Genomic DNA, 16,143 nt, shown 5'->3' with positions numbered 1-16,143 from the left:
TCACGATCAAGTGGGATTCATCCCAGAATCTCAAGGATGGTTCAACATACGTAAAACGGTTAACATAATACATCATATCAACAAAACAAAGAACAAAAACCACATGATCTTATCAATAGACGCAGAAAAGGCTTTTGATAAAATACAACACAATTTTATGTTTAAGACTCTCAACAAAATGGGTATAGAAGGAAAATATCTCAACATGATAAAGGCCATATATGATAAACCATCAGCTAACATCATATTAAATGGCACAAAACTGAAGGCTTTCCCCCTTAAATCAGGAACAAGACAGGGTTGTCCACTCTCTCCACTCTTATTTAATGTGGTACTAGAGGTTCTAGCCAGAGCAATCAGACAAGACAAAGAAATAAAAGGCATCCATATTGGAAAAGAAGAAGTAAAGGTATCACTTTTTGCAGATGATATGATCCTATACATCGAAAAACCCAAAGAATCCACAAAAAGACTACTAGAAACAATAAGCCAATACAGTAAGGTCGCAGGATACAAAATTAACATACAGAAGTCAATAGCCTTTCTATATGCCAACAATGAAACAATTGAGAATGAACTCAAAAGAATAATCCCCTTCACAATTGCAACAAAAAAAAATAAAATACTTAGGAATAAACATAACAAAGAATGTAAAGGACTTATATAATGAAAACTATAAACCATTGTTAAGAGAAATTGAGAAAGATATAATGAGATGGAAGAATATTCCTTGTTCTTGGTTAGGAAGAATAAATATAATCAAGATGGCTATATTACCCAAAGCCATATACAAATTTAATGCAATTCCCATCAAAATTCCAATGACGTTTTTTAAAGAAATAGAGCAAAAAATCACCAGATTTATATGGAACTATAAAAAACCCCAAATAGCCAAAGCAATCCTAAAGAAAAAGAATGAAGCTGGGGGCATTACAATACCTGACTTCAAACTCTATTATAGGGCCACGACAATCAAAACAGCACACGCAGACCAATGGAACAGAATAGAAAGTCCAGAAATAAAACCACATATATATGGTCAAATAATTTTTGATAAAGGGGCCAAGAACATACAATGGAGAAAAGAAAGCCTCTTCAATAAATGGTGCTGGGAAAACTGGAAAGCCACATGCAAAAGAATGAAACTGGACTACAGTTTGTCCCCCTGTACTAAAATTAACTCAAAATGGATCAAAGATCTAAACATAAGACCTGAAACAATAAAGTACATAGAAGAAGACACAGGTACTCAACTCATGGACCTGGGTTTTAAAGAGCATTTTATGAATTTGACTCCAATGGCAAGAGAAGTGAAGGCAAAAATTAATGAATGGGACTACATCAGACTAAGAAGTTTTTGCTCAGCAAGAGAAACTGATAACAAAATAAACAGAAAGCCAACTAAATGGGAAATGATATTTTCAAACAACAGCTCAGATAAGGGCCTAATATCCAAAATTTACAAAGAACTCATAAAACTCAACAACAAACAAACAAACAATCCCATAAAAAAATGGGAAGAGGACATGAACAGACACTTCTCCCAGGAGGAAGTACAAATGGCCAACAGATATATGAAAAGATGCTCATCTTCTTTAGTTATTAGAGAAATGGAAATCAAAACTGCAATGAGATACCACCTCACACCTGTTAGATTAGCTATTATTAACAAGACAGGTAATAGCAAATGTTGGAGAGGCTGTGGAGAAAAAGGAACCCTCATACACTGTTGGTGGGAATGTAAAGTAGTACAACCATTATGGAAGAAAGTATGGTGGTTCCTCAAAAAACTGAAAATAGAACTACCTTATGACCCAGCAATCCCTCCACTGGGTATATACCCCAAAAACTCAGAAACATTGATATGTAAAGACACATGCAGCCCCATGTTCATTGCAGCATTGTTCACAGTGGCCAGGACATGGAAACAACCAAAAAGCCCGTCAATAGAAGACTGGATAAAGAAGATGTGGCACATATACACTATGGAATACTACTCAGCCATAAGAAATGATGACATCGGATCATTTACAGCAAAATGGTGGGATCTTGATAACATTATACGAAGTGAAATAAGTAAATCAGAAAAAAACAGGAACTGCATTATTCCATACGTAGGTGGGACATAAAAGTGAAACTAAGAGACATTGATAAGAGTGTGGTGGTTACCGGGGGAGGGGGGAAAGGGAGAGGGAAAGGGGGAGGGGCACAAAGAAAACTAGATAGAAGGTGACAGAGGACAATCTGACTTTGGGTGATGGGTATGCAACATAATTGAAAGACAAGATAACCTGGACTTGTTGATCTTTGAATATATGTAACCTGATTTATTGATGTCGCCCCATTAAAAAAATAAAATTATAATTAAAAAAAAAAAAGAAAAAAAAAAAAAAGAGAGAGAAAAAAAAAAGAAAATCCTGTAGTAAAGAGAATTTGCTTCCTTTCAGCTGCTAATAGATAGTAAGGCTTAAAATCACAGCTCACTATCTCTATGATATTAAGCATTACTTTACCTCTTTTTGTAACTACTTCCTCATCTCTAAAGATAGGATAATAAAAACACCTATACCGGCCCTGGCCGGTTGGCTCAGCGTTAGAGAGTCGGCCTGGCTTGCAGGGAGCCCGGGTTCAATTCCCGGCCAGGGCACACAGGAGAAGCGCCCATTTGCTTCTCCACCCACCCCCCTTCCTCTCGGTCTCTCTCTTCCCCTCCCACAGCCAAGGCTCCATTCGAGCAAAGATGGCCCGGGCTGGCCCGGGCGCTGGGGATGGCTCCTTGGCCTCTGCCCCAGGCGCTAGAGTGGCTCTGGTCGTGGCAGAGCGATGCCCCGGAGGGGCAGAGCATCGCCCCCTGGTGGGCGTGCCGGGTGGATCCCGGTCAGGCACATGTGGGAGTCTGTCTGACTGTCTCTCCCCGTTTCCAGCTTCAGAAAAATACAAAAAACAAAACAAAACAAAAAAACCACCTATACCTTGTATGTAGTTATGCATATTATATGCATAATGTATATAAAGAATCCAGGATAGTAGCTGGTACAAAGGTCTCAATAAATTTCAATGTCCATGTGAAGTGGCCCTTTTACTTGTCTATTGTAACAAATTCAGTATTTCTGAGAGGGTCAGAAAAAGAAAAATGACTTTTTCTTCAGTCTGCCATGCAGGATGAGGAAAACCAAGTGAAAGTGCTGAAAAGAACACTGGGCTCAGTGGTAACAAACTCAAGTTTAGTCACTAATTAGCCAAGTGATTCTAAAAAGCTTTTCTAACCTTATTTATTTATTTGTTTATTTATTTTACAGGGACAGATAGTGAGTCAGAGAGAGGGATAGATAGGGACAGAAAGACAGGAACGGAGAGATGAGAAGCATCAATTATCAGTTTTTCATTGGGACACCTTAGTTGTTCATTGATTGCTTTCTCATATGTGCCTTGACTGCGGGCCTTCAGCAGACCGAGTAACCCTTTGCTCAAGCCAGCAACCTTGGGTCCAAGCTGGTGAGCGTTTTGCTCAAACCAGATGAGCCTGCGCTCAAGCTGGCAACCTCGGGGTCTTGAACCTGGGTCCTCGGCATCCCAGTCCGACGCTCTATCCACTGCGCCACCATAGGTCAGGCCATACTCATTTTATGTTCATGTTTCAACAAAATTCAAACAAAAATAAGACCAACAAGATTCTCATTTTATGTCAACATTAATTTTTTAAAAAACATTTCTCATTAACAGTTTTAGTCAAGAATGAGAGTACAATAATATAGAAAACCTAGATTTATTTGTTAAGCTATTACAAAGACAAAACAATTATCTGTACTACTCTGAGGACTTGAACCCAATTTCATGTGTTCTATTACAGAAACTGAAATAAGAGGCTGGAAATTAAAGGATATAACCTAAGTGGTTATAACAGAACAGACTGGTAAAATACGGTAAAAGGAGCAAAAGCTAGTCAGAAGCATTTGTGTTAGTATGTCTGGCTGGGATGTTTCCAAAGAGGTTCCCTAGAGACGCCTGAATGAATTAGTCTGGGTCCCAAATTAGTAAAAAGATCCTTACCCCTGTGAAGAATAAGCAGAGACCAGTCTTCCCGAGGTCTTCGTCTTTCTTTTCTAAGGGTAAGGATATCCTTAGGCCCTAAAGAGTTGTATCCTTGATTCAGCCTCTCTCCCATCCAGTCTACTAACATCTTCAAGTGCTTATGTATTTTCACCACATAGCCCTGCGAAGTTCCTGAAGATGCATACACTGAAGGCAAGAATTACAGGCCTACTCAGAGGGTATCTAGACACAGAGAGTTTGGGGATAAATGATAAACTACAAATATCCTCTTGGTTAATTCACCTTTGTTAATAATAAAGGTCATAGTTTCTTCTGCTGGTGACAAGTTGTCTCAGTACAGTCTGTCTCAAGGAAGAACCGGTTCAGGTAAGTTTTGGAGAAGAAAAAATACTTTCATCATCACCCACTCCACAGAGGAAAAGGCACCAGGTTCTCTCCTAAAGTTGTGAGCTGAATCTGAAAAACAAAGGTTTACAGTGTTTGTAATAATAATAGCTATTATTTATTGAATGCCTAGTCAAGAGTGCCACGAAACTTAGATATTATTACATCTCAGTCTTCACAACAATCCTGCCAGGTAGTTATCATCATCTCCATTTTTCAGATTAGAAAAGATTAGAGAAAGTATATGCCTTGTCCAAAGATGCACAGCTGATACATGGTAGAGCTGTGATTTCACTATTAATGTGCCTTTCCCTCCACCCCATCTCATGTGTTGAGAGGTTGTAGCTCTATTATCTTGAAATTTTTATTTTAAAAAATTTACTTTTTCTTGTGGGAGAGACAGAGAGAGTCAGAGAGAGGGAAAGATAGGGGCAGACAGACAGGAAGGGAGAGAGATGAGAAACATCAATTCTTCATTGCAGTTCCTCAGTTGTTCATTGATTGATTTCTCATATGTGCTTTGACCGGGGGCTACAGCAGACCGAGTGACCCCTTGCTCAAGCCAGCAACCTTGGGATCAAGCTGGTGAGCCTTGCTCAAACCAGATGAGCTTGCGCTTAGCTGGCAACCTCGGTGTCTCAAACCTGGGTCCTCCACATCCCAGTCCGACGCTCTATCCACTACGCCACCACTTGGTCAGGCTTAAAATTTCTTATTTATTTTTAAGTGAGAAAAGGGGAGATAGTGAGAGACTCCTGCATGTACCCTGACCAGGATCCACCCAGCAACCCCCACCTGGGGCCAATGCTTGAGTCAACCATGCTATTTTTAGTGCCTGAGGCCGATACTTGGACATATCCAGCTATCCTCAGCACCTGGGGCTGACACTAGGACTGTGATGGCGAACCTTTTTACAAAAACCGCCCACTTTTGCAGTGCTGGTCAACCTGGTCCCTCCTGCCCACTAGTGGGCATTCCAGCTTTCATGGTAGGCGGGTAGTGGAGCAACGAAACAGTGCCACGATTGCCCCACCATGAAAGCTCGAACGCCCACTAGTGGGTGGGAGGGACCAGGTTGACCAGCACTGCAAAAGTGGGCGGTTTTTATAAAAAGGTTTGCCATCACGGCACTAAGACTAACCAAACTATCCTCCGTACCTACAGCCAATGCTCAAACCAATCAAGCAACTGGGTACAGAAGGGGAAGAGGAAGAAGAAGAGAAGCAGATGATCACTTCTCATATGTGTCCCAACTGGGAATCAAACCCAGGACATCTGCATGCTGGGCTGACGATCCTCACTGAGCAACCAGCCAGGGCCCATTATCTTGAAAATTTTGGGGTTTTTTTATTGTTTGTTTGTTTGTTTTTTACAGAGACAGAGAGAGAGTCAGAGTGAGGGATAGACAGGGACAGACAGACAGACAGGAATGGAGAGATGAGAAGCATCAATCATTAGATTTTCGTTGCACATTGCAACACTTTAGTTGTTCATTGATTGCTTTCTCATGTGCCTTGACCGCGGGCCTTCAGCAGACCGAGTAACCCCTTGCTTGAGCCAGCGACCTTGGGTCCAAGCTGGTGAATTTTTGCTCAAACCAGATGAGCCCACACTCAAGCTGGCGACCTCGGGGTCTCAAACCTGGGTCTTCCACATCCCAGTCCGACGCTCTATCCACTGCGCCACCGCCTGGTCAGGCTATCTTGAAATTTTTAATCGTTATATAAATGCTCTAATTATTCCTTGTCCATTCCTTAAAAGTAAATACAATTCTAAGTGATTAAAAATTTACAGACATTGTTTGGAATTCAGGTCAATTTTCCAGATGAAGAACCTGTATAAACCTTATGAATAAAATATCTGCCCCAGCTGAAACATAAAATGAATAGAAAACAAATCATCACCTCATTAGAAAGCTTGTGGCTATTTTATGGTTATTTCACCATAAAATGACATTACAAAAGAATCCTAACATTTCTCACCAGGAATCTGCAGTAATGTCCCATTTGTGTAACCATTAGTGAGAGACCAAATGAGTTTCTCATAATTGTTATTAACAGAGTGGTGGTGTTCTCTGAACAGTCTATTTTTCAAAATATATGTGAAAGCCAAAGATAAAAAAAAATCTGTTTCCCATTTTCAATAAAAGATACAAAATAAGTATTACTGAACTGAAAAACCAACATGCTATAAAGAACAGGTAAGAAAAGACTTAAGTTTGTCCCAAAAGATTTTCCATGAAATAAAATACAGAAGTATTAACATCTAAAACTATAAAATCTGAAAATTAAAGTTAACAGAGCTCCAGAGACAGAAATAGAATTTTTTAGCTAACTGCAAAGGAGATGTTGCTAATTTTAGACTGTATGGTTACCAATGACAGAAGTAAATGTGTGGAAATAAAAATTAAATACAATATTTAAAGAAAGAGATATAAATCGCAGAACCTTAAGAGATTATTTTCTGATAGCTTAACTAGCAGCATCCGAGATGAAAGCAGAGATCCATTATTAAATTAATTTACTGTTAGGATAAGAAGCAATGTTATATTCATAACAGTGATAATTTGGAAGGTAAATGAAACTTGGAAATAATGAATTTAACAACCTAATTAGAAGAGTCAAACCAAAATATATAAATCTTGCCATAATATAACCTGCTTTTAATAAATTAAAGGATCTGGATGTAAGTAGCATCTCAAAGTCTAGAACAGGGGTCCCCAAACTACGAGGCCATTTATCCGGCCCCTGCTGCACTTCTGGAAGGGGCACCTCTTTCATTGGTGGTCAGTGAGAGGAGTACATTGACCATCTCATTAGCCAAAAGCAGGCCCATAGTTCCCATTGAAATACTGGTCAGTTTGTTGATTTAAATTTACTTGTTCTTTATTTTAAATATTGTATTTGTTCCCGTTTTGTTTTTTACTTTAAAATAAGATATGTGCAGTGTGCATAGGGATTTGTTCATAGTTTTTTTTTATAGTCCGGCCCTCCAATGATCTGAGGGACAGTAAACTGGCCCCCTGTGTAAAAAGTTTGGGGACCCCTGGTCTAGAAGAAAGTTAGTATTCAAGAAAATGCCATTAGGTCAGAGGTAGGAAGACATTAGAGAGGAGAAAGAGGGATAGAAATTTATCAGTGTGCATGTACAGGAACACATCAATATTCCTGTCTCTCTCTCAAATAAATAAGTAAAACCTTATCAGTGTGAAAACCTTACAGCTTCTAAAGAAGGGCTGCTAGGATTATTAGTCTTAGTTTTGTATGATATGAACTATGGTACAAAGTTACATGACCTTTAGTTATTATCTAACACACAGTTGAGATCTCAAGCTGGCAAAAGACAATTGATTTTTCAGAACATGTTGCAAATTAAATAGGCACAAACTGCAGGCGAAACCCAGGAGAAGGTCAGAGGAGAGAAAATTGAAAATTCGCTCTTCTATCAGGAAAAGCAGGTATGAAGCAATTTGGGAAATGATAGCTTTTGGACAACTGTATACGGACTTGTTATGGTTTGGAAAATCTGCCTTGAACAGCAAGGTGCTGGGACCTTGGCTCGCCATTATTTTCAGAAGTAGAGAAGACAATAGAAGAATATGATTAAGGCTTAAACTAAGTTGGGAATTACTTCTATTAATACTTCCTCCCTACTTTGAATACCAGAGAGTTGCAGCAAATCTGTTTTCTTTTTCTTTTTCACAGAGCGAAACTTTATTCATTTGGGATTTGAAAGATTTATACATTATATTATTCTATTGCAGGAAACCATAATTTTATAATGATACCAAGAACATACAATAACTGATATTAGGTTAATAAAATGTTGCTGGTTGAAGACAGTAAATACATGTGTCTATTTGCTGCTTATGTATTTAAATTTATTATGTTGACATGGTTTCAAGTGTCCCACTCAACAGAGTACCCTCTACATTGCATTGTGCCCCCCAAGCCCGATGCAAAGTCTCTTTCCACCCCCTTCTACCCCCCTTTGTCCCCTTCCCTCTACTCCACCCTTCACTCTGGCCATTGCTCCCTTTCTGTATGTTATGTGTATGATTTTTTTTTATGTGTATGATTTTGACTAATCCCTTCACCTTCTTTGATCCTGTCTCTCTTCCCCCTTCCCTCTGACAGCTGTCCATCTGTTCCCTGTGACCCTGCCTGTTTCTATTTTGTTCCTCATTTTATTGTGCTCATTAGATTCCACATATAAGCGAGATCATATGGTGTTTGTCTTTCTCTCACTGACTTATTTTACTTTGCATAATAATCTCCAGATCCATTCATGCTGTCTTGGTAAGTATCTCCTTTCATTCATTTCATTCATTCATTCATTCATTCATTCATTTCTTTCCTTCCTTCATTCATTTCATTCATTCCAGTTGAGTAGTATTCCACTATGTAAATGTACTACAGCTTTTTTATTCACTTGTCCACTGATGGACACTTGGGCTATTTCCAGATCTTGGCTATTGTAAACAACACTGCAATGAACATGAAGGTGCATAACTTCTTTTAAATTAGTGTTTTAGGATTTTTAGGATATAGTCCTAGAAGTGGAAGCCCTGGCCTGTTGGCGCAGTGGTAGAACATTGGCCAGGCATGTGGAAGTCCTGGGTTCGATTCCTGGCTAGGACACATAGGAAAAGCGCCCATCTGCATCCCCCTTCCCCCTCTCCTTCCTCTCTAGCTCTCTCTTCCCCTCCCGCAGCCAAGGCTCCATTGGAGCAGTTGGCCCGGGTGCTGAGGATGGCTCCGTGGCCTCCACCTCAAGCACTAGGATGGCTCCGGTAGCAAAAGAGCAACGTCCCAGATGGGCAGAACATTGCCCCCTAGCAGGCTTGCTGGGTGGATCCTGGTCAGGCGCATGTGGGAATCTGCCTCTCTGCCTTCCTGCTTCTCACTTCAGAAAAATACAAAAAACAAACAACAAAAAAAAGAAGTGGGATAGCTGGGTCATAAGGTAGTTCTATTTTTAATTTATTGAGGAACCACCATACTGTATTCCACAGTTGCTGCACAAATCTGCTTTCCCACCAATAGTGTAGCAGGGTTCCCTTTTCTCCACACCCTCACTAGCACTTGTTTGATGATTTGTTAATGAGCCCACTAGTGGGCATGCCGGGTGGATCCCTGTCGGGCGAATGCGGGAGTCTGTCTGTCTCTCCCTGTTTCTAGCTTCAGAAAAAATACCAAAAAAAAAAAAAAGAAAAAAAAGAAAAAGCTTTTAAGTTGATATGGTCCCATGTTTATTTTGTCCTTCATTTCCCTCGGCTGTGGAGATATATTGGCAAAAGTATTGCTACGAGAGATGTCTGAGAGTCTACTGCCTATGTTTTTTTCTTCTAGGATTTTCATGGTTTCATGACTTACATTTAAGTCTTTTATCTATTTTGAGTTTATCTGTGAATGGTGTAAGTTGGTGGTCTAGTTTCATTTATTTGCATGTACCTGTCCAATTTTCCCAATGCCATTTATTAAAGAGACTGTCTTTACTGCATTGTATACTCTTGCCTCATTTGTCAAATATTAATTGACCATAAATGCATGGGTTTATTTCTGGGTTCTCTGCTCTGTTCCATTGATCTGTATGCCTGTTCTTATGCCAGTACCAGGCTATTTTGTCTACAATGGCCTTGCAGTATAGCTTGGCTGTATCAGAAAGTCTGGTATCTCCCACTTTGTTCTTCATTTTCAAGGTTGCTAAGGCTATTTGGGTTCTTTTGTTGGTTCCATATAAATTTTTGGAATATTAGTTCAAGATCTGTAAAGTATATGACATTGATACTCTAATAAAATTTGCTTTGAATCTCTAGATTGCTTTGGGTAGTATGGACATGTTAATTCTTCCTATCCATGAACACAGTATATGCTTCCACTTGTTTGTATCTTCCTTGATTTCTTATCTGCTCATTTTGTCTATTAGGTAACTCTGCTCTGAATCTCAAATTTGTTGTGATGTCTTTATGATGAAAGTGGGCTCAGTGTTATTAACCTCCAGGCTACCTGAGCTTTTTGCTCTAGGACTGTTTCTCTTTTTTCTTTTTTTTTTACAGAGACAGAGAGAGAGTCAGAGAGAGGGATAGACAGGGACAGACAGACAGGAACGGAGAGATGAGAAGCATCAATCATTAGTTTTTCACTGCGTATTGCAACACCTTAATTATTCATTGATTGCCTTCTCGTACATGCCTTGACCACAGGCCTTCAGCAGACCAAGTAGCCCCTAGCTTGAGCCAGCGACCTTGGGCTCAAGCTGGTGAGCTTTTGCTCAAACCAGATAAACCCTCGCTCAAGCTGGCGACCTTGAGGTTTCAAACCTGGGTCTTCCGCATCCCAGTCCAACGCTCTATCGACTGCGCCACCGCCCGGTCAGGCTAGGACTGTTTCTTGAGAGTTGTATTTACCGTCCCATTATATATGATCTTGAATGCTGTTGATCCTTTCATAGGTGGAGTTCACCTTCAGGCTCACTGGCTGGCTCTGAGGATCAACCTTGATCACATGTATTAGATGCTGTGCAGCGTTTGAACTCGGAGGCGTAGCAGCAGGGTCTGGTGCCTGCAGGACTCCTCCTTTGGGCATGTTGCTTGTGTGGCTAGTTCAGTCTAGCATTGGTGTGGTCTGTCACTCACTACTGGTTGTTTTGGTTCTGGACCCTCCTGGGCTGGTTTTAGATACAGGTTGATGACACACATTGTTTATAACCCACCATGGGCTACCTGTCTAGAGCTACCACTCTGTTTATTGTTTATGTCTGCATTTTCTGTGCCAGGGTGTGTGAGGGTGGGGCCAACCTGTATATAAGGATTGACTTTGTCCTGCTTAAAGATGACAACAACTCCATAAAAGTACCCAGTTCCTTAAGAGTTGCCTTTATTTTCCGCTGCTCCATCCCCTCTTGCAGTTGCCTGGTCTTCCCACAGTGTTCTGCAGAATGGGCTCAGACTGCCCTCACCCTACCAACCCCTGCACAGGTTGCAAGCTTGGTGGGTTAGGGCAAATGAGGTTGGGGAGACAACATTAGTGGGACCCTCCCTACTTGGGAGGTCTCTTAGTCAGGAGCTCAGTATGGGGAAGGGGGCCTCTACTCCAGAACTAGTCCCTCAGCCACTGCTGGATACTCCAATTCTATATCTCACCAGAGAGGTGAGCAGCAGGTTCAGGTTAGACAGAGCCAACTGTCACCTCCGTATTAAGTTCTTTTAGCTGAGGAGTCCCTGGTCTCAGGGAGGACGACTGCAAAAGTCTTCTACTGGGACTGATTGTGACCCTTCACCCAGTACTGGAGAATGACTCAACAGAGGGGTTCCAGTGGCTGTCCCCCACAGTGTCTTTCCCTGGGCCACCAATTTCACATTCTCCTCATGCAACTCTTGTCCTTGTAGCCCTCCCTCCACCAGAGCCCCGGGTAAGTAGCTGTGAGATTTTCTGCATTGGCCCTTTAAGACGGTGCCTATGTCTCTGAGAACTCCTGTCTCTATCTCACAGGTAGAAACCTTGCCTCTCTTCACTGTCAAATGCAATTTGGGCACCCCTTCTAGGCTCTGGTGCTCTAGGCTGGGGCACCCAGCCTGGGGGTTAGGACCGTCACTCACCTCTAAGGGCAAACCTCCCTGCAGCTGAGATGTCCCTCTGGACTCTCAGCTGCCACTCACTCCTGGAAGCAGGAACAGTCCTTTCCATGTCTCCGCCCTTCCTATCAGTCTGGATGTGGCTTCCTCTGTGAATCTGTGGTTACAGGCCAGGCTCCTCTTCATCTAGTCCGAGGTGGCTTTTCAGGATGACTGTTCTTAAATTTAGTTATAACTACAGTTTGGTCTTGGGTGAAGGAATGTGGAATATCTGTCCACCTACTCCATTGTCATCTATCTCTGTGTTTTCTGATGAACATGTTAAAGTTTCAAACATCACAAATGGCAAAAAGTGACTCAAGAGCAGAGCAGAACATAAGCCTCAGGCTCTGCAGCCCCCACCCCACCTGAGCAACCCGAGTACGCTCCAGTTCTGAGTCAAGGGATGTCATTCTCCTCAGTTCACTGAAGATGGCTGGATCTTGTTCTTCCATATACTCTCAGTGCCTGGCGTGGGTTCAAGTACTCAGTAAAAACCCACATAATTTTCAATAATTTCAGAAATGAATAACTAACATTTTTCCAAACTGTTAATTTTATAAAGTTTTCCTGAAGTATGAAAATAAAAATTATTTGACAGAATTTTCATGTTCAGTGAAAAAAGAACAAAAGAAATTACTTACCCCAAAACACCATAAAATAATTTTCAGTGATCAACATCTGCATCCTCAAACTGTCCAGCAACTGTGGGTGTAGTATCTACCTCCATCCCATCTGAAAAAAAAATTAACTGCTGAGCAACAGCCTCCCAAGCATTTCAGACAGGTAAGGGTTCAGCTTATATTTCAACCAGAAGGAAGCTAGTGCCCTCTGCTGGTAAGAGTTCCTATTTCTTTCTCTTTTGAAAATTCAAGTATCAAGGAACTAATTGAGATATAAAAATGCAACCTGTGGATTTAAGCCAACATAAAATGAGTCTAAACACTTAACATTTACTTCATACATTTTCAATCTCAACAATAAATAATGCTACGTAGGAACTTGCAAACACAGTAAGCACCAACTGCTCACTCTTGACAGAACTGTACTAAAGATTTCTGTGCAACTTTTTTTTTTAAGGTATGAAGTCCTATCCTCACAAAGCTTATGACATAATTGAGGAGAAAAGACAAAGTAAACCAAGCTTCCTGTTCATCTTACCTCATTTAAAAAAGGAGGGGGGCTGACCAGGTGGCAGTGCAATGGATAGAGTGTCAGCTTGGGGTGCTAAGGACCCAGGTTCAAAACCCTGAGGTCACCAGCTTGAGTGTGGGGTCACAGACATGACCCCACGGTCGCTGGCTCGGCTGGAGCCCTGGAGCTTCTCATCCCTTTCCTTCCTGTCCCCCCCAACTGGCCCTTGCTTAAAAAAGGGGGGAGGAAAAAAGGGGGGGAGGAAAAAGGGGGGGGGAGGAAATTAGGACAAGAAAAGGAAAGCCGTCTAGAAAGAACTGTTTATGCCTGCTTTCTCCATATCCTCAGTTCCCATTTACCCCTCAATTCCTCAGTCCACCACAGACTGGCTTCTGCCTGCAGCCCCCCTACAACGCACCAACTGGACATCCATCCAGCAGGCCCCCAAACTGTAACACGAATCTACAAGTAACTCATCATCTTCCACACAGAAAATGTTCCTACTTCCTGTCTTGCTAAAGGATACCTCTTAACCTGCCCCATCCAGAAACCCCCACCACATCTCTAACTTCTGTTGCTGCTACCTCTTAAATATCTCCCAAATCTGTTAAGTCTTTTGACATCCACCACCACTACCTAATTTAGGCCTTACTTAACAGGGCTTCTCTTCTTTCCTCCAGTATTTCCCTCTGCAATTAATTTTCCATTTCACAGCTTCAGAAACACGAATCAAACTAAAATTTTTTCATGGCTTCCCACTGACCTAAGTATAAAGTTGAAATTCTTTAACTCAGCTTCAAGTTCCTTTACGATACAGCCCAGTTCACTATCCACTTTATCTGTTGCTATAACTACTCTTCACACTCAGAGTTTCAGACATAATGAACTACTTTCAGTTCCCAAAGCTGAATGGTCTCTTGCACCTTTACACATGGCTAATCCCTTTACCTGCCTCTCTCCCCAACCTATATATCTCTTCACCAGGGTGACTTTTATTCATCTTTCAAACCTTGGCTTAGATGTCACTTACTTCATGAACCTTGATTCTCTAAGCCTGACTATCCAGGCCAGGTGAAGGGCCCCTGTATCTCAATGCTGGACTACACTATACTACCCAATAAATTAATTTATTTTTCGCTCCACTAAAACTGGTAAGATGATAGTAACCTCATCTCTCGAAAACTGCTGTATTCTCTGTATCCCGTCCAGTAGCTCAATAAACACCTCAACATAAATAAGCACATGAAGCACTGAAATGCCACTAGTGGACAGCACATGTACTTAACGGCAAAGACTGAAATTTACTAAAACAGATCTCAGGTGTTCTCTCCACACAAACACAAGGTAACTAGGTACAGAAATGGAATTTAATTAACTTGACTATAGTAGTCATTTCACTATGTATATGTATATCAAAACATCAAGTTATACACCTTAAATATACACAATTTTTATTTTAAAGTTCTAAAAATAAACCACTTTTTAAAAAAGAAAATGTACAAGTGAAATTAAATAAATAAGTGGCAAAAAGAATGAAGTGGGTACTCAGGAGTCAGAAGATGGGCAATGGTATATACCGAAGAAGCTGATATGCTAATGAGGCTTAGGAATAAAAGTCCAAAGAAAAATCTCTTTACAAAGTGTTTGCAACCTTAAAATTGTTTGTTACAAAGCATTAAATAAAGAATTTTACATTGAAAAAACAACGCTTCAATGACGATAGGCTCTTTGATGGTCAAGAGCCCTCTCCAGTCAATCACTGTAATAAAAAAAAAGATTACATCTTGCATGCTTTCAGCTAAGAGTTTGGTAGAGAACTAGAAATTATTTGAGGTATCTCCTTTTAAATATACCAATAAAAGAAAAAGACAGTAAATAAGTATTTTGTGTCACTAAATAGTAAAAGTGTTAAAATTCTGTAGCCACACAAAATATTAACATATATTAAATACAGTACATATAAGATGCAAAAAAAATGCTTATAACAGTGCCTTGTACGTTAGCTCACTTAATCCTCTCACCACTTATTAGCTATTTGGCATAAAGCAAGTATGTGACCTTTCTATGCCTTAGTTTCTTCATCTGTAAAATGGGGATAATAACATCTGCCACAGAGGGTTCTTGGAAGGATTAAATGGGTAAATATTTGTCATATGCTTAATCAGGGGCTGGTACAAAAGAGCACTACCTAAATGTCTTACTGAGGATAGTAGGAACAAGACTGAAGACATTTGGGGCAAAGACAGGGTTGTCTCTTCAGAGTGAAGACTTTGAACTTTATATGTTGAGTATCACTGGACCACTGGAGAAGAAATCCTTATAGAGGAGTGATATACAGTGTTCTCAGAAGATTAATATGGTAGGAAGGGATGATAGCGGCAAAAAGTTTACTACTCTAAATACTGTATGAGAAAAAAGAGCCTAGGTTTGGAGAATAGTAGGAATAATAACAAGGAGATCTAAAAGTCATTTCAAGGAAAATCCATGGAACTCAGTATTGGAATGAATAAGAGAATGAAAGGTAAAGGATAAATCAAAAAAATACTTTAAGAATCTAATTAAATTAGGATACTTAGAAAAGAAAACCAGTCTAATAGAGAAAATACTTACAAAGCAGCTTACAAATATAACTAAAGCATAAACATTTAAAACCACTTAAGGTCCAGATATTTGTCACAAAAAGAGAATCCAAGTTTTCTGAATGCTGCCTAGCCCTTTAAATCAACTATCCTACTTTTGCATATAACGATGTAAAAATTCATTTTAAATTCATTTTAAAAATAAAAATGGCAGCATTGCCTGACCAGGCACTGGCACAGCGGACAGAGTGTGGACTAGGACACAGAGAACCTAGGTTCGAAATCCTGAGGTTTCTGGCTTGAGCGCGGGCTCATCTGGCTTGAGCATGGGATCGTAGACATTGCCTCATGGTCGCTAGCTTGAGTCCAAAAGTTGCT

General features: G+C 40.5%; 1 protein-coding gene across 3 annotated transcripts in view; it reads right to left on the bottom strand.

Annotated features, from left to right (window-relative positions):
* Positions 1 to 3,750: 3,750 nt before the first annotated feature.
* CLNS1A (chloride nucleotide-sensitive channel 1A) overlaps positions 3,751 to 16,143 on the bottom strand; it is a 31,816-nt gene continuing 19,423 nt past the window's right edge. For all 3 annotated transcript variants that reach the window (XM_066249515.1, XM_066249524.1, XM_066249534.1), the window contains 2 exons: positions 12,697 to 12,787; positions 3,751 to 4,509 (listed from right to left, as the gene is read on the bottom strand). In XM_066249515.1, the coding sequence (XP_066105612.1) occupies positions 12,720 to 12,787 (68 nt within the window). In that variant the 3' untranslated portion in view covers positions 3,751 to 4,509; positions 12,697 to 12,719. The remainder of the gene's footprint in view (positions 4,510 to 12,696; positions 12,788 to 16,143) is intronic.

This window comes from Saccopteryx bilineata, chromosome 1, assembly GCF_036850765.1.
Source record: "Saccopteryx bilineata isolate mSacBil1 chromosome 1, mSacBil1_pri_phased_curated, whole genome shotgun sequence".
NCBI classification, from domain to species: Eukaryota; Metazoa; Chordata; class Mammalia; order Chiroptera; family Emballonuridae; genus Saccopteryx; species Saccopteryx bilineata.
Note: the sequence above shows the minus strand (reverse complement) of the source record. Positions and strands in the feature narration are given on the sequence as shown.